General features: G+C 43.6%; 1 protein-coding gene across 1 annotated transcript in view; it reads right to left on the bottom strand.

The window, feature by feature from the left end:
- Positions 1–21562, bottom strand: part of tdrd12 (tudor domain containing 12) — a 144030-nt gene that overhangs the window by 72252 nt on the left and 50216 nt on the right. The window contains exons 15-16 of the mRNA XM_078544783.1: positions 15351–15542; positions 4931–5059 (exon numbers count right to left, since the gene is read on the bottom strand). Coding sequence (XP_078400909.1) covers positions 4931–5059; positions 15351–15542 — 321 coding nt within the window. The remainder of the gene's footprint in view (positions 1–4930; positions 5060–15350; positions 15543–21562) is intronic.

Raw genomic sequence — 21562 nt, 5'->3', positions numbered from 1 at the left:
ACAACAATGGACTTCAGGGGTTCAAGGTGGAAGCTCACAACCACCTTCTCAAGGGCAATTGGGGTCGGGCAATAAATGCTAGTCTAGCCAGCAATGCCCATATCCCATGAATGAATATAATATATATTCTAGCATTGACTGGCATTGTTAAAATCTGTATTTAGTAAACCGAAATAATAGTATCTCCTTTAATATTATATATATATATTTAAAATTGAGTGGCTCTGGGGAATCGGCAGGGGGGTGGGAGGTGCGCGAGTGGCATCGGGATGATGGGGGGAGCCAAAGAATTAATTAAAAATTATCTTGGAAACACTGAACTGATGGCAGACCTCAAGGTGCCTTCAGTTTCTACCAACACAGGGTGCTTGGTTTTGCTTCAACTACGCTTAGTCACTAGGCCTCGCTACTCATCTTGCCGAAGGAACTACACTGCAGTCGGGATCGAAAGTTCCTGCTGCAGCTCGCAAAAAATGTAAAAAATGCAGTCAGCAGTGTAAGCCACAGCTTGGTTGCTTGCAACCAAGCCTATGGCCTCAGCAAAGTCTTGTATAATTGCACAAGACTTCCTTATTCTTGTACTCTATCCCCTTTGTAACAAGCACCAATGCATCATTAGCCTTCCTAATTACTTGCTGCACCTGCATGTTAATTTTGTGTTTCACCTAGAAGTACACCCATATCTTTCCTTTTTTAAATTCATTCATGGGATGTGGGCATCGCTGGCTAGACCAGCATTTATTGCCCATCCCTAATTGTCCTTGAGAAGGTGGTGGTGAGCTGCCTTCTTAAACTCCTGCTGTCCATGCGGTGTAGGTACACCCACAGCGCTGTTAGGAAGGGAGTTCTATGATTTTGCCCCAGCAACAGTGAAGGAATGGCGATATTCCCAAGTCAGGATGCTGAATGGCTTGGAGGGAATCTTCCAGGTGGTGGTGATGTTCCCATGTGTCTGCTGCACTTGTTCTTCTACATGGTAGTGGTCAAGGGTTTGGAAGTCTAAGGAGCCTTGTGAGTTCCTGCAATGTATCTTGTAGATGATACACACGGCTGCCACTGTGCGTTGGTGGTGAAGGGAGTGATGTTTGTGGATGGGCTGCAAATCAAGAGGCCTGCTTTGTCCTGGACAGTGTCGAGCTTCTTGAGCATTGTTGGAGCTGCACTCATCCAGGCAAGTGGAGGGTATTCCATCACACTCCTGACTTGTGCCTTGTAGATGGTGGACAAGCTTTGGAGAGTCAGGAGAGGAGTTACACACAAAACAAAAATAGAATTACCTGGAAAAACTCAGCAGGTCTGGCAGCATCGGCGGAGAAGAAAAGAGTTGACGTTTCGAGTCCTCATGACCCTTCCGCAGAACTGAGTAAAGTTAGGAGAGGGGTGAAATATAAGCTGGTTTAAGGTGGGTGGGGGAGGGGGGGTGGTGGGGAAGAGAAGTTGGGTGGTGGGGTGGTTGTAGGGACAAGCAAGCAGTGATAGGAGCAGATAATCAAAAGATGTCACAGATAAAAGGAACAAAGGCGTGTTAAAGGTGGTGATATTATCTAAGAGAATGTGCTAATTAAGAATGGATCTCAGCACACTCAAGGTACAGCTCTAGTGGGGGTGGGGTGGAAAGACTGACAGGGCATTACAGATTTAAAAATAATGGAAATAGGTGGGAAAAGAAAAATCTATATAAATTATTGGAAAAAACAAAAGGCAGGGGGAAGAAACGGAAAAGGTGTGGGGATGGGGGAGAGAGTTTAAGATCTAAAGTTGTTGAATTCAATATTCAGCCCGGAAGGCTGTAAAGTGCCTAGTCGGAAGGTGAGGTGCTGTTCCTCCAGTTTGCGTTGGGCTTCACTGGAACAATGCAACAAGCCAAGGACAAACATGTGGGCAAGAGAGCAGGGTGGAATGTTAAAATGGCAAGCGACAGGGAGGTTTGGGTCTTTCTTGCGGACAGACCGCAGGTGTTCTGCAAAGCGGTCGACTAGTTTGCGTTTGGTCTCTCCAATGTAGAGGAGACCGCATTGGGAGCAACGAATGCAGTAGACTAAGTTAGGGGAAATGCAAATGAAATGCTGCTTCACTCGAAAGGAGTGTTTGGGCCCTTGGACGGTGAGGAGAGAGGAAGTGAAGGGGCAGGTGTTGCATCTTCTGCGTGGGCATGGGGAGGTGCCATAGGTGGGGGTTGAGGAGTAGGAGGTGATGGAGGAGTGGACCAGGGTGTCTCAGAGGGAACGATCCCTACGGAATGCCGCCGGGGGGGGGTGAAGGGAAGATGTGTTTGGTGGTGGCATCATGCTGGAGTTGGCGGAAATGGCAGAGGATGATCCTTTGAATGCGAAGGCTGGTGGGGTGATAAGTGAGGACAAGGGGGACCCTATCATGTTTCTGGGAGGGAGGAGAAGGCGTGAGGGCGGATGCGCGGGAGATGGGCCGGACACAGTTGAGGGCCCTGTCAACCACCGTGGGTGGAAAACCTCGGTTAAGGAAGAAGGAGGACATGTCAGAGGAACTGTTTTTGAAGGTAGCATCATCAGAACAGATGCGACGGAGGCGAAGGAACTGAGAGAATGGGATGGAGTCCTTACAGGAAGCGGGGTGTGAGGAGCTGTAGTCGAGGTAGCTGTGGGAGTCGGTAGGCTTGTAATAGATATTGGTGGACAGTCTATCATCAGAAATTGAGACAGAGGGGTCAAGGAAGGGAAGGGAAGTTTCAGAGATGGACCATGTGAAAATGATGGAGGGGTGGAGATTGGAACACGTCTTTGTTCCTTTTATCTGTGACATCTTTTGATTATCTGCTCCTATCACTGCTTGCTTGTCCCTACAACCACCCCCCCACCCAACTTCTCTTCCCCCCCCCCCACCCCCAGCCCCCCAACCCACCTTAAATCAGCTTATATTTCACCCCTCTCCTAACTTTACTCAGTTCTGTGGAAGGGTCATGAGGACTCAAAATGTCAACTCTTCTTCTCCGCCGATGCTGCCAGACCTGCTGAGTTTTTCCACGTAATTCTATTTTTGTTTTGGATTTCCAGCATCCGCTGTAGTTTTTTGTTTTTATATCGAGGAGTTACACACCACAGGATTCCTAGCCTCTGGCCTGCTCTTGTAGCCACAGTATTTATATGGCTAGTCCAGTTCAGTTTCTGGTCAATGGTAACCCCCAGGATGTTGATAGTGGGGGATTCAGCAATGGTAATGCCACTGAATGTCAAGGAGCAATGGTTAGATTCTCTCTTGTTGGAGATGGTCATTGCCTGGCACAAATGTTACTTGCCACTTGTCAACCCAAGCCTGGATATTGTCCAGGTCTTGCTGCATTTGGTAATGGGCTGCTTCATTATATGAGGAGTCGCGAATGTTGCTGAACATTGCAATCAGCGGCGAACATCCCCACTTCTGACCTTCTGATGGAAGGAAGGTCATTGATGAAGCAGCTGAAGATGGTTGGGCTTCGGAGATTTCCCTGAGGAACTCCTGCAGTGATGTCCTGGAATGGAGATGATTGACCTCCAGCTGACTTCTGACTTTTTAGTTTTTGATACAACTGAGTGGCTTGCTCGGCCATTTCAGGGAAGATTTAAGAGTCATGTGATATGTGCTAGGTATGACTCAAGCCAGCAGAGAGTTATCCTTTTGATTCCATTGACTGCAGCTTTGCTAAGGCTCCTTGATGCCACACCCAGCCAAATATTGCCTTGTTGTCAAGGACAGTCACTCTCACCTCGCCTCGTGAGTTCAGCTCTTTTGTCCATGTTTGGACCAAGGCTGTAATGAGGTCCGGAGTTGAGTGACCCTGGCAGAACCCAAACTGAGCGTCAGCGAGCAGGTTATTGCTAAGCACATCTGACCTGATGCCATGAGACTTCATGGGGTCTCGAGTCAATGCTGAGGACTCCCAGGGCAACTCCCTCCCGACTGTATACCACCTCTCCCTGGTCTGTCCTAAACCCAAGGATGGTGGTGGTGTCTGCGACATTATCGGTAAAGGTATGATTCTGTGAGTATGACCATGTTTGGTTATTACTTGACTGGTCTGTGAGACAGCTCTCCCAATTTTGGCACAAACCCCCAGATGGTAGTAAGGAGGACTTTGCATGGTCGACAGGGTTGAGTTTGCTGCTTGTCATTTACAGCGCCTGGGTCAATGCCAGGTGGTCCATCCGGTTTCTTTCCTTATTGAATTTTTGGTGATTTGTTACAACTGAGTGGCTTGCTAGGCCATTTCAGAGAAGATTTAAGAGTCAACCACATTGCTGTGCATCCGGAGTCACGTGTAGGCCAGACCAGGTAAGGGTGGCAGATTTCCTTTCCTAAAGGACATCAGTGAACCAATAGTTAATAGTTGCCTGCCATTTAAAAATAAAATTATTTATTTTCTTCCTATTCAAGTAAACAACCTCATGTCCCCAATTCTACTTCATCTACTACCCTTTTGCCTGAACCTGCCTTTAGTCCTTTGCAACCACTTGCATCCTTCTTGCAGCTTACTTTCTCACTTAAATGTGTCATTAGTCACCTTAGATGGCAAGACAAAGTATAATATGTCCAAGTCATTAATATAGATTATAATTAGTTGTGGCCCTTGAGGTCGATGTTTGCAGCACCTCACTCGTAAACCTGCCATCCTCAAAATGTATTCCTACTATTTTCTGTCGTTCAACCAAGCCTTTATCTATGCTAATATATTCCCCAAGCGCAATGTGTAAGAACCGCCATGCAATATATTTTTCTTGACAGTTACACATACAAGGCTCAATACAATTTACACCCCAGCACTGAGTGTGTAAATTGAAAGGTTTTTAAAACACTTATGTACACCATGGCACTTTTATTGCACAAGAGCAGGATTCCATCATATCAAGTAGAAACAGTAAATTTAATCTCGACCCAAATGCCCAAAGAGATGAATACACATTTTAACCATTGTACCTACTTTGAACACATGATCCACTTCCTCAGCGCAATTAGTAAAGACAATAGTCTTCTGCAAAACCTCAGAAGTGAAGTCTAACGTGGTCAGCAAAAATGATGTTTTCTCACAGTCCAGGCAAACCTGCACAACCTAATGAAGAAATTCCATCAACAAATTCTTACTGCAACAATAATTTAAAAATATATATATTTTTATATATTAATTCATGGGGTGTGGGCGTCGCTGGCTGGGCTAGCACTTATTGCCCATCCCTAATTGCCCTTGAAACTGAGTGGCTTGCTAGGCCATTTCAGAGGGCATTTTTAAGAGTCAACCACATTGTTGTGGGTTTGAAGTCACACGTAAGCCAGACCAGGTAAGGACAGCAGATTTCCTTCCCTAAAGGATATTATTGAACCTGATGAGTTTTTACAACAATCGACAACGGTTTCATAGTCATCATTAGACTTTTAATTCCAGATTTTTTATTGAATTCAAATTTCACCATCTGCCTTGGTGGGATTCAAACCCAGGTCTCCAGAGAATTACCCTGGGTCTCTGGAGTACTAGTCCAGTGACAATACCACTAAGCCTCAGCCTCCTCTTCTGCTGTTTGAATACACTACATGTCAGAACACAAAATATGACAAACAAAAATAGGTCAGCTTTTGTACAGTTTCATCTGCACAGCCCATGTTAGACCACAGACAAACACTGGGTAGTAAGGTGATATTGTCATCAACCCATCAGCTTTCTGCAGTACCTTTCTACGACTCTCCCTGGAAAGGGGAGCATATCTTTGATTTGACACAATTATTGGCAATGCTTCCTGGTCAAAAGAGTCATCACTTTATTCAACATGGCAATCTTTTGTAAAAGATACTGATATTTTGCAAGAATATCCTAAATATCCAAAATTAAATCTAATCTCTTACGGCTACAAGAAGGTAGCTATACCATTCAAAAGTTGAAGATTGGCAAAATTAAAATTCAAAGTGCAATAAAACCACAAAAACAGCTTTCAGACTCCAGTATCATATGCTATAAATCTGATATTAGCATCAGGCTCAATAAAGCTGTTAAATATAACTAAATCTTATAGAGCAATAAATCAAATAATGATAATTGTGCTAATCTTAAACTATCACAGTATTCATACTCCTGAAGCAGGGGAAGTAAGAATATTCCATTCCTCCTGTTTCGTGGAGGTCTAATTTAAACTATGAGTGACCAAATATAATATATAGTGCAAATAAATAGCTTTTAGAAAAGCTATTCACAAGGCCTCATGGTAAGCACGTGGTTTCTGGGACACAGCTCTCTGGAGCCTTTTGGTCATCTGGCCCTTGATGCCACACTTAAAACGATTAATATCATAACTATTAACCCATTACTTTACTCTACGTATTCCCCCAAATATAATCTCAAAACTGTTTAGTTAAACTGTTTTTTAAACTATTTACATTCCCGCCATCTCCCCCAAAGTCATAATGTCACAAATTGAGCCTGTCAGGTGCTTCAACACTCCCTGATCTCATCAAGTATTCTCGGTTGGGGTTGCTGGAGTATGCCCTGTTCCTGAAGTTGAACATCATTTATGGGGACGTTTGTAGGGGGCGGGGGCCAGGTCATCAGCCTCATAGGGATAGTACTAGAAGAATTGGCTCATTGTAGCCCCTAGGAGAATTAGGGCCTCTCTATTACTTCACAAAGTTCCGAGTGGTGTGTTGACAAGATATGACCTCATCTGCTAGGTTTGGTGTATGATAGTACCTTGGGCCTGACTCTCTGAACCAGAACTTTTGCCCTGGTTCTAGAGTGGGCAGTGTTTGTGTTCTGTGTCAGCGGTTATACCAGTTGGGCTGCTTCTCTTTGTGTTTGTTCATGGCACCTTACTCGATCATGGTCTCGGAAAGTGATGTTGAGTCTAAGTTGATGCTGGAGCAAAGGAAGTTTGATTTTCAACTTATTGCCCATCAGCAATTCGGCTGGCGAAAAGCCATTCGACAATGATGTCACCTCTATGTCAATGAGGCAACTCTAGGTGATTGTTATTTTTCAGCAATGTCTTGATGGTCTTGACCCCATCATTCGCCTGTGAATGATGTGACGAGCTGGAATCGTATTCCTCTGCAAACAGTCAGAAATGTTCATTGGCAAACTGTGGACTATTGTCCAACACTACCTCATCTGGGATACCATGAGTAGAATAGATGTGTTCCAAAGCTTTTAGCACAGCTTCTCCGGTTGTGGTACGGAGTCTGCTGATTTCCAACCAGCAAGATTAATAGTTGACTGGAAGAGGCTTTCCCACCAAAGTCAAACAAATCTATTCCATGTCTTTACCATGGCCTAGGCTAGCTCCTCAACCCTTTCTACAAGACCACGGCTTGAAAGCACTGGCCTGCTGAGTAGGGAAATGTTGAAGGCAACAACAGTTTGGTTGGTCCCTGGCTGTTGATGGCACAAGTATGGCACGTCGAAATAAATGCTTCAATAGATTTTAAAATTCCTGGCCACCACACTAATTGTGCCCTTGTTCGACATTTGGTAATGCCCAAATGACCCAAATGGAGCTTATGGAGAATCTCTTCTCTCATCGTTCTTGGGATTACAAGCCTTTCATTAAAGACGGGGAGGTCGTCGACAATCGTAAGATGTCTTTGTTGTTCGTGGTATTGTCTTAACACCCGATTGCCTGGGGTACATTCAGGCCAACCTTCTCCGCGAATATGTATGTTCGGACCTGGCTGCATTCTGTGTTCTTCAGTTGGGCAACTCTGACCTTCTGACTTTTGCTTGCAAAGGTGGTAGGGTACCGGTAATTGATGAGGGATATGCTTCTACCTTGGAGAGGAGGCTCAAGTGAAGTCGCGTATCCTGGTCGACTGTACCTCTCAGTAGCATGTCGGCTGTGATCCAACTCTTCCCTAGGACATACTCCATTATATATTCGTAGCACACGAGTCTTAGTCAGAAACGCTATATCCTTGGTGGCATTTTAATTTCTTTGGAGTCCAGAAGAATGACCAGAGGTTTACGGTCCATCTCAATCCTAAATTGCAAGCCAACTAAGTAATTGGAAAAATTTTTGTTTGCCTATGTCGTTGCTGGTGCCTCCTTTTCAATTGTTGCATGACATTGCTCAGTTTCAGTTAACGGTCATGAAGGATAGTAAACCGTTTTTCTCCTGCCATCCTCTTGGATCTGCAGCAGAACAACGCCAAGACCCATTGCTGATGCATCAGCAGCTACTATTGCTAGCAGCTTGGAGTCATAACATGTCAGCACTTTGGAAGAGATAAGCAACTCTTTAACCTTGTCAAAGGCGTTCTTCCGGTCGACTCCCCAGAACCACTGCTGACCCTTCTTGAGTAGAGCCGAGGTGTATATTAATGGTGGACAGGTGTGGGATTAGTTTCCCCACCCGATTGACCATACCTAAAAAAAAATGAATGTCAGCAACATTCTTGAGCTGTGGAAACTCTTCAACTGCCTTGATCTTTTGGGGATCTATCATTATCCCTCTTAGGTGGATAATGTGACCTAAAAATCATATAGTGATCTTCCCAAATTTACACTTATCATTCAACTTGAGGCTGCTTGCTGGAGCACTTTCAAAACCTCCCAGGCTTTCTGGCCGTGTTCTTCTTTAGTAGCACCAGGGATGAGTAAATCAGTCATGTGGCAAATAATGCCATCTTTGTCTTCCAAGATGTCGGACATAGTGCGTTGAAAGATTTCTGGTGCAGAGGATATGACGAAGGGAAGATGATTCAAACAAAAGTAACCAAAAAGGAGTGATAATTGTGGTCAATCACCTTGATTTTTGGTCAAGGGGAATCTGCCAAAACCCACTGTTGGCATACAGCTTCGTAAAAAGGACACTTCTGGACACCTTCGCCAGACTGTCATCAATAGAGAACGTTGGGTGTATCTCCCTTTAGATGGCCTTATACAGCTGTGTTGTATCGGGTCCACGCAGAGTCTGATTTTGCCACTCGATTTACGGACTGTCACCAGACCAGAGTACCACTTTGTCGGCACTATAACAGGAGAGATAACTCCTCGTAGCAGGATACTGTTAAGGTGCTCTTCCAATCAGCATTTATGGCACCCTCCATGGGGCGAATAAACAAAATGGTTTGGCATCTCGGAGTAGAGTGGTATGATACTCACATTTAAGTTTTCCCAGTCCCCAGAACAACCTAGGAAATTCATTCCTAAATATGGCTCCACTGTCATGTTGCACTGGCTCCTCGATCCTTTGTACAAGGCCAAGGTCTGAACATCCTGCCCTGCTGAGTAGAGAAAGTTGGTGACTCTGTCGGGTATAAAGAGTTTCATTAATTTCTTTGTCTTTATATATAAGGGTTGTAGGGATCTAGCCCTTCACTTTTGAAGTCTGGGCCTCCTGGCCCCTGTAGTTTTATTTTTGACAACTGCCTCTCCACATTATTAAGCCAGTCCAGATGGTCTGCCAAGACTGTGACTGCAGCCACTGTGTCCAGCTTAAATTCTGTTCTGTAACCTTTGACATCCAACTCTACTGACCAGACCCGCATACTGGGGTCTTTTATTTCGCGAAGAACTTATGCTTTGAGGCTCCGTACCAGATTGTTAATAGAGGAATTAATGGATTTACCTGGCCTTTGGCTCCTCTGGCTGAATCTTATACTTTCCTCTTCTTAAGGCTGAAGTACTTATCAAGGGCCCCCATAATCTCATTGTATGATGCTGGGATTTCCTCGATGCCCTGCCACCCCAGGTCTTCATTCTCTAAGGCCCCCACAGCATATAAAAGTGTACAGACCTGGTGTTTCTGGGTTTTCCCTTGTAGACATGAAGGGTTCGATACAATCAGAACTGGCTCAGCCAGAGCTTCCATTCCTGTCCTTGCTGTGGGCCCAGGATGTATTGGAAAGAATGTGGAAGGGGTAGCGGCTTTTCAGTATCTATTGATATTGTGCACGTCTCACTGTACCCTCAGCGTGGTACTGTTCGGTTTTGATGCTCATCACTGCGGAATTGATCTGTTCAAGGTCTTCACTGTGGGTCACCGATCTGTGGCCTCAGTTTTAGACTGTGGCCTCCGTGTTTTGTGGAGGTCTAACTTAGACTAAGAGTGACTTGACATAGTATATAGTTTTTCTAAAAAAATATTTACACTATGAAGTCTTATAAATAGTAAGTACCTGTTTTCTGGAAACTGTGTTCACAAATTGTTCTGCATCTGGCTCTCTGGAGCCTTTTTTAAAAAATATTCATTCATGGGATGTGGGTGTCACTGGCCAGCATTTATTGCCCAACCCTTGTTCAGAAGGCATTTAAGAGTCACACGTAGGTCAGACCAGGTAAGGACGGCAGATTTCCTTCCCTGGACCAGATACGTTTTTTATGCCAACAATCGTCAATGGTTTCATGGTCAGAATCAGACTTTTAATTCCAGATTTTTATTGAATTCAAATTGCACCATCTGCCATGGTGGGATTCGAACCCGGGCCCCTTGATCATTACCCTGGGTCCCGATTACTAGTCAGTGACAATACCACTATGCCACCTTGGTCATCTGGCCCTTGAGGTCACACTAGCATCATTAATGCCATCTCATTAACATAACTATTAAGCCATTACTGTACACTTCCCATGCACATTGCTAGGCTTGGAAGTGTGACCTCGAGATCATTCAGGAAGCCTACGTCTGACTGAAACCTTAAACAAGCCTGAAAAGTTGAAAGTTCTGAAATTTCTTTTTGGAAGTAAAATTCAAATAATTTCAGGTACAAGTCATCTGAACATTTAAATTAATACTGGGAAATAATTTCAGGATACAGAATTGAAAGAATTTTTAAAAATTAATTCATGGGATGTGGGTATCCCTGGCTAGACCAGCACTTATTGCCCATCCTTATTTGCCCTCGAGAAGGTGGTGGTGAACCGCCTTCTTGAACTGCTGCAGTCCATGCGGTGTAGGTACACCCAGAGTGCTGTCAAGGAGGGAGTCCCAGGGTTTTGACCCAGCGACAGTGAAGGAACAGCAATATAGTTCAAGTCAGGATGGTGTGTGCCTTGTCCTTCTATGTGGCAGAGGTTGTGGGTTTGGAAGGTGCTGTCTAAGAAGCCTTGATGAGCTACTGCAGCACATCTTGTAGATGTGGTACACACTGCTGCTATGGCGCATCAGTGGTGGAGGGAGCCAATTATGAAGGTAATGGAGGAGATGCCAATCAAGCGGGCTGCTTTACCCTGGGTGACAGTGTCGAGTTTCTTGAATGTTGTTGGAGCTGCACTCATTCAGGCAAATGGACAGTATTCCATCACATTCCTGACTTGTGCCTTGTAGATGGTGGACAGGCTTTGGGAAAGTCAGGGGGTGAGTTACTCGTTGCAGAATGCCCAGCATCTGACTGGTAACCTCCAGGATGTTGACAGTGGGGAATTTAGTGAGAATAATGCCACTGAAAGTCCAGGGCAGATGGCTAGATTCTCTCTTGTTGGAGATGATTATTGCCTGGCACTTATGTGGCACAATGTTACTGGCCACTTATCAGCCCAAGCCTGAACGTTGTCCAGGCCTTCTGCATGTGGGCATGGACTGCTTCAGTATCCGAGAAGTTGCAAATAGTGTTGAACATTGTGCAGTTGGCAGTGACATCCCCGCTTCTGATAGAGTGAAGGTCGTTGATGAACCAACTTAAGCTGGTTGAGCCTAGGACACTCCCCTGCAGAACTCCTGCAGTAATGTACGGGACTGAGATGATTGACCACCAACAACCACACCATCTTCCATTGTGCTAAGTGTGACTCCAGCCAGTGGAGAGTTTACCACCCCACTCCACCCCACCACAAACTGAGCATTGGTGAATAGGTCATTGCTGAGTAAGCGTCACTTGATAGCACTGTCAACAACTCCTTCCATTACTTTAATGATGATCAAGAGGGGCAGTAATTAGCTGGATTGGATTTGTCCTGGTTTTGTGGAGGGCATATCTGGGCAATTTATCACATTGCTGGGTAGATGCCAGTGTTGCAGCTGTACTGGAGTAGCTTGGCTAGGGGCATGGCTAGTTCTGGAACACAAGTCTTCAGTGTTATTGCCGGAATACTGTCAGGATCCATAGCCTTTGCAGCATCCAGTGCCTTCAGCAGTTTGATATCACGTGAGGCAAATCAAATTGGCTGAAACTGGCATCTGTGATGCTGGGGACCTCCGGAGGAGGCCGAGACGGATCATTCATTTAGCACTTTTGGCTAAAGATGGTTGCAATTCCTTCAGCCTTGTCTTTTGCACTGATGTGCTGGGCTCCCCCAGCATTGAGGATGGGGATATTTGTAAAGCCTCCTCCTCCAGTGATTTGTTTAATTGTCCACCACCATTCATGACTGGATGTGGCAGGACTGCAGAGCTTAGATCTGATCCGTTGGTTGTGGAATTGCTTAACTCTGTTTATAGTATGCTGCTCCCGCAGTTTGGCATGTAAGTAGTGTTGTGTTGCAGCTTCACTAGGTTGACAACTCATTGTTAGGTGTGCCTGGTGCTGCTCCTGACATGTCCTCCTCTATTCTTCTTTAAACCAGGGTTGATCCCCCAGCTTGATGATAATGGTAGAGTGGGGGATATGCCAGGCCATGAGATTACAGATTGTACTTGTATGTAATTCTGCTGCTGATGGTGGCCCACACCACCTCACGGGTGCCCAGTTTTCAGCTGCTACATCTGTTCAAAATCTATCTCATTTAGCATGGTGGTAGTGCCACACAACACAATGGAGGGTAGAAACTTGGATCTAACTGGGAAAATGCTTCAACATAATATTATAGAATGGGCCAAACAACCCTTATAATTTCAGAAACACACTCAGAATCAAGCTTCTGTAACCCTGGTCAAAAGGAGTTTGTAATGAGCAAAGTAGTCAAGCAAAAAGCCCAGTTTTAATTGCTGCCTCAACTGGAGGACAACTAGGTTTGAGAGTCGTAGGACCTTAGGAGATACTCAATAAATTTATCAAAGACTATTTAAAAGAGAATTCAATTTCTCTTTCAACAAACACTGAAGGGCATCAATACCTCAACTGTCAACAAGTAAGTAAAGGCCTTAATACCTCAACAGGTAGAAGATAACTTTTTTAAAAAATTGTTCAGAACCACATGAAGGCCCAAAGCCCATAATACAAACACCCAAGGAAAGCAGAATGCACGTAAAACAAAGTAGTGAAGCTTCAGTAATACCTAAGTGCTTTAATGGTCTTTACATTATAATAGCAAGGAAAGACTCACATTTTGATGTCCTGGGAAAGAACATTCTATTCAGAGAGAATTAAGCATCAAGAAACTTTCAAAATTTTAGCATCTGCATAAAACTGGTGAAAGAATAAAACAAGTAGCTGATACCAAATAGCCAGATTTTACGCCAGTGCCAAAATTCTAAGTTCCACTCATTGTGTGTGCAGGTATAATTATGGCAGAAAAGGGTAGGGGTGCGGGGACTGGATACTGTTCAGTTTGATTTTTTTTCCCCCTCAAGGATATAATCTTACTAAATGATAGCACTGAATAAGAGATTTTGTAATTGAGCAAATGACCAAAGTGATCCCAAAGAATACTGAGGGTGGGAAACTCTTTCGAGTTATCAACAGTCACAGATTGCAACTCTTTCGAGTACAATCACAGTTCTTGGTTTCCGGGAGTGGGACATAAACCCACAACCCTCTGATTCAAAGGCTCTGAACTGAGCCACAGCTGACACCTCTACTGAGGGTGGGAAGAATAGTTGCATTGATAATAAACTTAACGCAAGCAAGACAAACCCAATCCAGCCAATTAACTCCATCAGCCTACTTCCAATCAGCAGCAAGGTGATGGATGGTGTTGTCAACAGTGCCATCAAGTAGCAGTCTCAACAATAATCTGCTCACTGATGCTCAACTTGGGTTCTGACAAGATCACCTGGCTCCAGACATCATTACAGCTTTAGTCCAAGCATGGACAATAGAGTTGAATTCCAGAGCTGAGGTGAGAGTGACTTCCCTGGACATCAAGGCAGCATTTGATCAAGTGTGAGGTCAAGGAGCCCTAGTAAAATTGAAGTCAATGGGAATTAGCAAGAAAACTCCACTGGTTGGAGTCTTGCCTTGCACAAAGGACGATCATTGTGGCTGTTGGAGGCCAATCATCTCAGCCCAGGAGAATTGCTGCAGAGTTCCTTAGGGCAGTGTCCTTGGCCCAACCATCAACAGCTTCTTCAGTGACCATTAATCTACATTAAGGTCAGAAGTGGGGCTATTTACTGACAATTGCACACTGTTCAGTTCTATTCTGTTCGCAACTCTGTAGATAATGAAGCAGTCTGTGCTTGCATCCAGCAAGACCTGGATAACATGCAGGCTTCGAATGATAAGTGGCAAGTAACATTCACACCACACAATTGCCAAGCAATGACACCTCAGCAAGAGAGGATCTAATCATTTTCTCTTGACATCACTGAATCCTCACCATAAGCTTTGTGGCTGGGGGTGGTTTACCAATGACAGAAATTGAACTGGACCAGTCATATAAATACTGTGGATACAAGAACAGGTCAGAGGCTGGGAATTCTGAGCAGGTAACTCACTACCTGACTCCCCAAAGCCTGTCCACCATCTACAAGATGCAAGTTAGGAGTGTGATAAAATACACCCATTTGCCTAGATGAGTGCAGCTCCAACAACAATGCTCAAGAAGCTTGACACCATCCAAGACAAAGCAGTCTGCTTGATTGGCTCCCATCCACCACTTCAAAAATTCACTCACTCTGCCAGTGGTGCACCAGTGTGTATCATCTACAAGGTGCACTGCAGTAACTCACTAAGGTTCCTTCAACAGCCAAACCCACAGCCTCTACCACCTAGAGGAATGAAGGCAGCAGGCGCATGGGAATACTACCACCTGCATTTTACACCATCCTGGCTTGGAAATATATTGCCTTCTTTCACTGCTCCTGGGTCAAAATCCTGGAACTTCCTCCCCAGCAGCACTGTGGGTGCAACTATAACCCACAAATTGCAGTGGTTCAAGGCAATGGCTCACCATCAACTTCTCAAGACTAATTAATGTTGGCCTTAGCAGGAACATCCTCATCCCCTGAACAATTTTATTTAAAAAAATTAAAATCTGAATGCACAAATACAGATAAGATCAAGCTTGTATGAGAGTTAATATATTCTGAAGAGGTAAGACATGATGAAAGGTACATACTAGGTTTCTACAAGGTGGAAGAGTTTCAAAAAATTCATCCTAATTTTTTCTATTGATTCTTTGATATTTTTGGAGCCCACAACATGGCAGTTAACAATAATTATGACTTAAAGAAGCAAATTTTAAAAATATTAACTCTTATCAGTCAAGTGAACACAGCATTAGAATCAAACTATCTCAGACCTGGTTGTGTTTCACGAGTACGAACCTGATGCACATTTCCATACAGTGCAGCTTCTGCCATGGCTGTTATAACAATGTAAGGATCACTTTGATTTTCTTTTACTAAACTGTCCATTCGCTTTGTCCAATGCTTGCCAACAGCAATGAGCTGCTGTGGGGTCGACCCTCTCTCTGGAACATTAGTAGCTTCCCTGAAGCATTGCAAGATAGTAGCCATCTATGTTTAAAATAGATCAGAATTAGTTTTTTTTCCCATAATTTGTGTCTTTATGTCCACATTACCAGAGGCCATCTAGAGCATGAAGCCCAAAACAAATTAAACAATCAAATTGCAACACAAGTCTTTCACTAACATTGCACATGCATTAGAGAGAAACTAAATTACCGATCCTTCTTAAAAATATAGAAGTTTCACCAATGGTTAAGAAACTTTTGCTGGCATAGTGGACAGGGGAAAACTGGTACAAGTAGGTAGCTTGAGATATAAGTAAGTTATACTTGTTTTACTTGTGGGTGGTACTAGCGCTTAGTAAGCACAGTAAATTGTAGTATACATAGCAATTATTATAAATTAATTAAGGAAGTAAATAAATTAACTAAATAGCATATGCAACAATGGCACGACAGGTGTTATGCTGCAACTGTTGCGTGAGCTTTTGTCGGACGCCAAGGCAATCCAGGGCAAACTCATCTGCAGAAAGTGTAAGCAGCTAGAGGAATTCCGGATCAGAATTATTGATCTGGAAGCCGAACTGCAGACACTGCATAACATAAAAGGAGGGGGAGAAATACCTGGATACTTTGCTTCAGAAGATGATCACACCTCTTAGAATAGGGTCATCTGTTTTGGCCAGCAACGAGGGACAGGAGATGTGACCGTGAGTGAGGCAGGTAAAGGGACCCAACAGACAGGAGTGAGGGAGCCTCAGACTTTGCAATTGTCTAAAAGGTTTGAGGTGCTCAAAACTTGCATGGACGAAGGAGAGATCTGCAAGGTGGATGAGCAGGCTGGCCATGGCAGCATGGTACAGGAAGCCATTTAAGCAGGAAGTAGGGGACAGTATAGTGAGGGGGATTGATACTGTTCTCTGCAGCAAAGAGCAAGAGTCCAGATGGCTGTGTTGCCTGCCCGGTGCCAGAGTTTGGGACATCTACTCAGGGCTGGAGAGGAACTTGCAGTGGGAGGGGGAGGATCCAGATGTCATAGTCCAAGAAGGTACCAACACATAGGTAGAACTAGGAGAGTGGTTCTGCTTAGTCAGCATGAGGAGCTGGCATCAAATTAAGAAGCAGAACCTCAAAGATAATAATCCCTGGATTATTACTTTAAGCATAGGGCCAATAAGATTAGAGAGATAAATGCGTGGCTCAAAGACTGGTGTGGGAGAAGTGGGTTCTAGTTTGTGGGGCACTAGCATCAGTACCAGGGAAACTGTGGGCTGTACCGTTGGGATGGTCTACACCTGAACCGTGCTGGGACCAGTGTTCTAGCGAACCGCATAACTAGGGAAGTAGAGAGGGCTTTAAACTAAACAAGGTGGGTGAGGAATCAAGCTTGGGTAGATATTGCAAATCAAGGGGTAGAGTCAAAGCAGGAGAGCAAAATAATAACATGGAAAATGAGGGTCAGAGAATGGCAGGAAAAAAACCTAAGAATGCACCAACAGTCAAGGCTAGATGTTACAAAGATAAAAAGGCAAAACTAAAGGCTCTGTATCTGAAAGTACGTAACATTCAGAACAAAGTAAATGAATTGATAGTGCGCACTGAAGTAAATAAATGTATTATCTGATAGCCATTGAGGACACGTGGCTGCAGGGTGACAAGGATTGGGTCCTGAATATTGAGGGGCATATGATATTCAAGAAGAATAGGAAGCTAGGTAAAGGGGTAGCACTGTTAATCAAAATGGCATTGGTGCAATAGTTAGAGATGACTTTGGTTTAGGAGATCAGAATGTAGAATTGGTTTGGGTGGGGATGAGGACTAGTAGGGGAAAGAAGTCATTAGTGGGAGTGGTCTACAGGCCTTTAAAAGTTACCACAATCTAGGACAAAGTGTACAAGAAGAAATATTGGGTGTTTGTGATAAAGGGACGGCAATAATCATGGGTGATTTTAATATACATATACACTGGAAAAATCAGATTGGCAGCAGTAGCCTGGATGAGGAGTTCATAATGCTTTTGAGATAATTTCTTGGCAGCACATTCTGGAACCATACAGCAGGTTATATTAGACTTGGTATTGTGTGATGTGACAGGATTAATTAATGACCTCAGAGTGAAGACACTCCTAGGTAGCAGCAACCACAATATGATTGAATTTTATATCCAGTTTGAACAAGAGAAGAGTGGGTCTAAGACTAGTATTTTAAACTGAAGGGCAATTATGTGGGTATGAAAGCTGAGAGTGCTGAAGTGAACTAGGAAACTAGGCTAGAGGATAGATCACTAGAGGAACAATGGGAGACATTTAAGGGGATTTTTCAGAATATTCGGAATAAGTACACTCCTACTATAAAGAAATATTCCATATGGAGGACCCACCATCCCTGGTTAACTAAAGTAGTTAAGGAAAGCATCAAACTTAAGGATAAAGCATATAACTGTGCAAAGATGAGTGGCAGGTCAGATGATTGGTCAGAACATAAAGAACTGCAGAAAATGACTAAAAGGTTAGTCAGGGGAAAGAAACTAGAGTATGAGGAGAAGCTAGCTAGAAGTGTAAAAATGGATCGCAAGAGCTTCTTCAGGTGTTTTAGAAGGAAAAGATTAAGTAAAGTGAGTGTTGATCCTCTGCAGAGTGAGAATGGGGAGTTAATAGTAGATAATAAGGAAATGGTGGATGAAATGAATAAATATTTTGCTTCTATCTTCACTACAGAGGATACAAAAAACACTCCAGTAATAGCCGCAAATCAAGAGGTGGAAGGGAGAGGGGAACGTGGTGAAATGACAATCACTAGGAAACCTTGCTGAGTTAACTGATGGAGCTGCGGGCTGACAAGTCTCCGGGTCCTGATGGACTTTATCCTAGGGACTTAAGTGGCAGCAAATGAGGTAGTAGATGGGTTGGTGTTAATTTTCCAAAATTCCCTAGATTCTGGAAAGGTTCCATCAGACTGGAAAGTAGCAAATATAACCCCTCTATTCAAGGGAGAGAGGCAGAAAACTATAGGCCAGTTAGCTTGATGTCTGTCATGGGGAAGGTGCTAGAAATTGATCATAAGGAGGTTATAACTGGGCACTTAGAAAAACTCAAGGCAATTGGGAAAAGTCAGCATGGCTTTATGAAATGGAAATCATGTTTAACTAATTTATCGGAGTTCTTTGAAGGAGTAACTTGTGCCATGGATAAAGGGAAGCCTGTAGATCTACTGTACTTGGATTTCCAGAGGGCATTTGATAAGTTGCCACATCAAAGAATATTGCAGAAAATAAAAGCTCATGGTGTAGAGGGTAACATATTAACATGGATAGAAGGTTGGCTGGCTGGCAAAAAACAGAAAGTATGCATAAATGGGTAATTTTCTGATTGGCAGGATGTAATGAGTGGAGTCCCACAAGAGTCTGTGCTGGGGCCTCAACTTTTTACATCAATGACTTAGATAAGGGAAGCGAAGGCATGGTAGCTAAATTTGCAGATGACACAAAAGATAGATAAGAAAATACGTTGTGAAGTTGTGAAGAGAGCATAAGGAAGTTGCAAATGGATATAGAAAGGTTGAGTGAGTAGGCAAAAATATGGCAGCTGGAGTATAATATCAGAAAGTGTGAAGTTGTTCACTTTGCTTTTTTATTCTTCCTGCCAGGGTATTACTTAAACGGAGAATGGCTGCAGAATTCCGAGGTGTATGAATCACAAAAGGTTCGTATGCAGGTACAGCAAGTAACTAAGGCAGCTAATGGAATGCTGTGCTTTATTATGAAGGAATTGAACATGAAAGTAAGGACGTTAGGCTTCAGTTATACAGGGCATTGGTGAGACCACATCTCTTTATTTAACAAGGATATAAATGCTTTAAAGTTGATTCAGAGGAGGTTACTAAGTTGATACCTGGAATGAGTAGGTTGACTTAGAAGGATAGGTAGGACCGGCTGGGCTCGTTTCCACTGGAGTTTAGAAAAGTGAGGGGTGCCTTGATTGAAGTATATAAAGATTCTGAGCGGTCTTGACAAGGTGAGTGCAGAAGTGACGTTCCCTTTTGCGGGCGAGTCCAGAACTCAGGGGCACTGTTTAAAATTGTGGGGCACCCTTGTATGACAGAGACAAGGAGATTTTTTTCTCTGAGGGTTTTGCGACTTTGGAACTTTGTGCCTCAGAAGGTGGGGGGGTGTCACTGAATATCTTTAAAAAGGTGGATGTAGCTAGATTCTTGTTAGGCAAGGGAATCTACGGTTATCAGGGGTAGACAGGAATGTGGAATTAGAAATACAAACAGGTCAGCCATGATCTTATTGAATGGTGGAGTAGGTGCAAAGGGCCGAATGGCCTCTTTCTGCTCCTATTTCTGTGCTTGTATGTTCACAAATTTCTGTACACAGCTACAGTTCTATAACATGAAAAATATGACAAACAAAAGAGATTTGGAAAATGCTACTGTTTATGCTGGATGTGGCTTATAGAGAAGCAAGTCATTTTTAAACATAAACCCCAAAAGCATGGTGTTGTCCATCATTAAGACCGAATTGCCACATTTGGGATTGGAAGTGGGAACTTTTGAAACCATGCTAAAATTTAAACAATATTTGTGAAAGTGGATCATCACAAAAGCTATGGCTAGCATTAGAGGCCCCAATCCACAGGTCCAGAAGTAGGTCATTCAGCCCCTCTAGCCTATTCCACCAGTAAATTAAGGGTGGAATTTTATGGCCCCTCGTGCTGGCATCTTTGAAGCCAATGAAATTTTGACCTGCACGCTACATTTTCCGGCTCCGGCCCCACTGTGAAGGGCCTGTAAAATTCTGCCCTAAATCTTCTGGAATTTGCCTTTGCAAAGCAGATTTGGAAAGATAGGCTATGGTGTTTGTCGAGGCTCATCCTGAGCAGCTCCTTAACAGAGGGCTCTTGTGCTCCCTGGGTTATTCCCAGAGACACAAGCAAAGATGAACATCAATTACTCCTGGACGATAATCAATTCAGTGAAAGATGTTCTTTTGGTCTGCGCAAAACTTGCTGGTCCTCCAGTGCAAAGAGCAAGTATTGCAGACTGACACATTCTGGGGAAGCATCAAAGCTTGAGGTGGCCACCACAAAGTCTCGAAGTGAAAAGGCCATTGTCTAAAGCCCACCTGCCATTCTGTAGCAAAGGGCTGAAAGCTCTTCAGGGTGTATGGTTGGCCTGTACATACAGGGTGTCACATCTACTGCTCCTCTGCAGCCAGGTGCCGAGCAACAACGTATAGTCCATCAGCTACACAGAGAGTAGCAAGAAATATTTTTTAAAATGTTGCAGCTTCATCAAGTATGTGATTATTTTGAATTCTGAGAATCAGAAAAATGCCAATATGTAAGATTTAAACATCTTAAATGAACTTAATGTTGAATCAAATTGAGAAAAAATAACCTGAATTAGTGCCAGGTAGAAAGAGAAAGATATTGAATTGTGCAAAAATGAAAGGGATGCCACCACAGCAATAAAAGTGCAGTGACAGTCTATAATGAATTGGGAGGCTGGTGATGTCATAGAGGCATGTGAAGTTTAAACAAAAATACAGACTGACATTCTAAAAGGCACTAGTGAAAAAGAAAGGGTCAGCTGCATCTTTTTGTGGCAGGAGAAAAATTATTAAATTTAATAGCTGGGAAATGGTTGGAGGACAACAGTAAAAACCCAGGCACACTTTTTTTTGAAGAACTCAGCACACATATCCAGTGAAAGTCGAATCATTGGATCCACCGACATGAATATCAAAGCCTGAGGTAGGAACTACATGAGCCTGTTGACAATTTAACATTTAAAAATGTAGCCAGAAAATGTAAATTCAAGAAAACGGATGAGAGGCTGATAGATCAGTTCATCTGAGGCTCTGCAGACCGAGGGACAAAAAGATTTGATTGGAAAGGTCAAGCTCACGACATTGCTACCAGGGCACATGAAGCCAACTTTAGGCAGGTGAAGATGCTGACTACCCAAACGGCTAGCCTTAAATCAAGGCAAAGGCAGCAGGGTTGATGCAGTGAAACTGCAACAAAAGGATGCACACCAGACAGCGAGAAAGATGTGCAAGAGCTG

The sequence above is a fragment of the Cetorhinus maximus genome, chromosome 6, assembly GCF_964194155.1.
Source record: "Cetorhinus maximus chromosome 6, sCetMax3.hap1.1, whole genome shotgun sequence".
In the NCBI taxonomy this organism is placed as follows: Eukaryota; Metazoa; Chordata; class Chondrichthyes; order Lamniformes; family Cetorhinidae; genus Cetorhinus; species Cetorhinus maximus.
The sequence above is the reverse complement of the archived record's forward strand: the minus strand, read 5'-3'. Positions and strand labels throughout refer to the sequence as shown.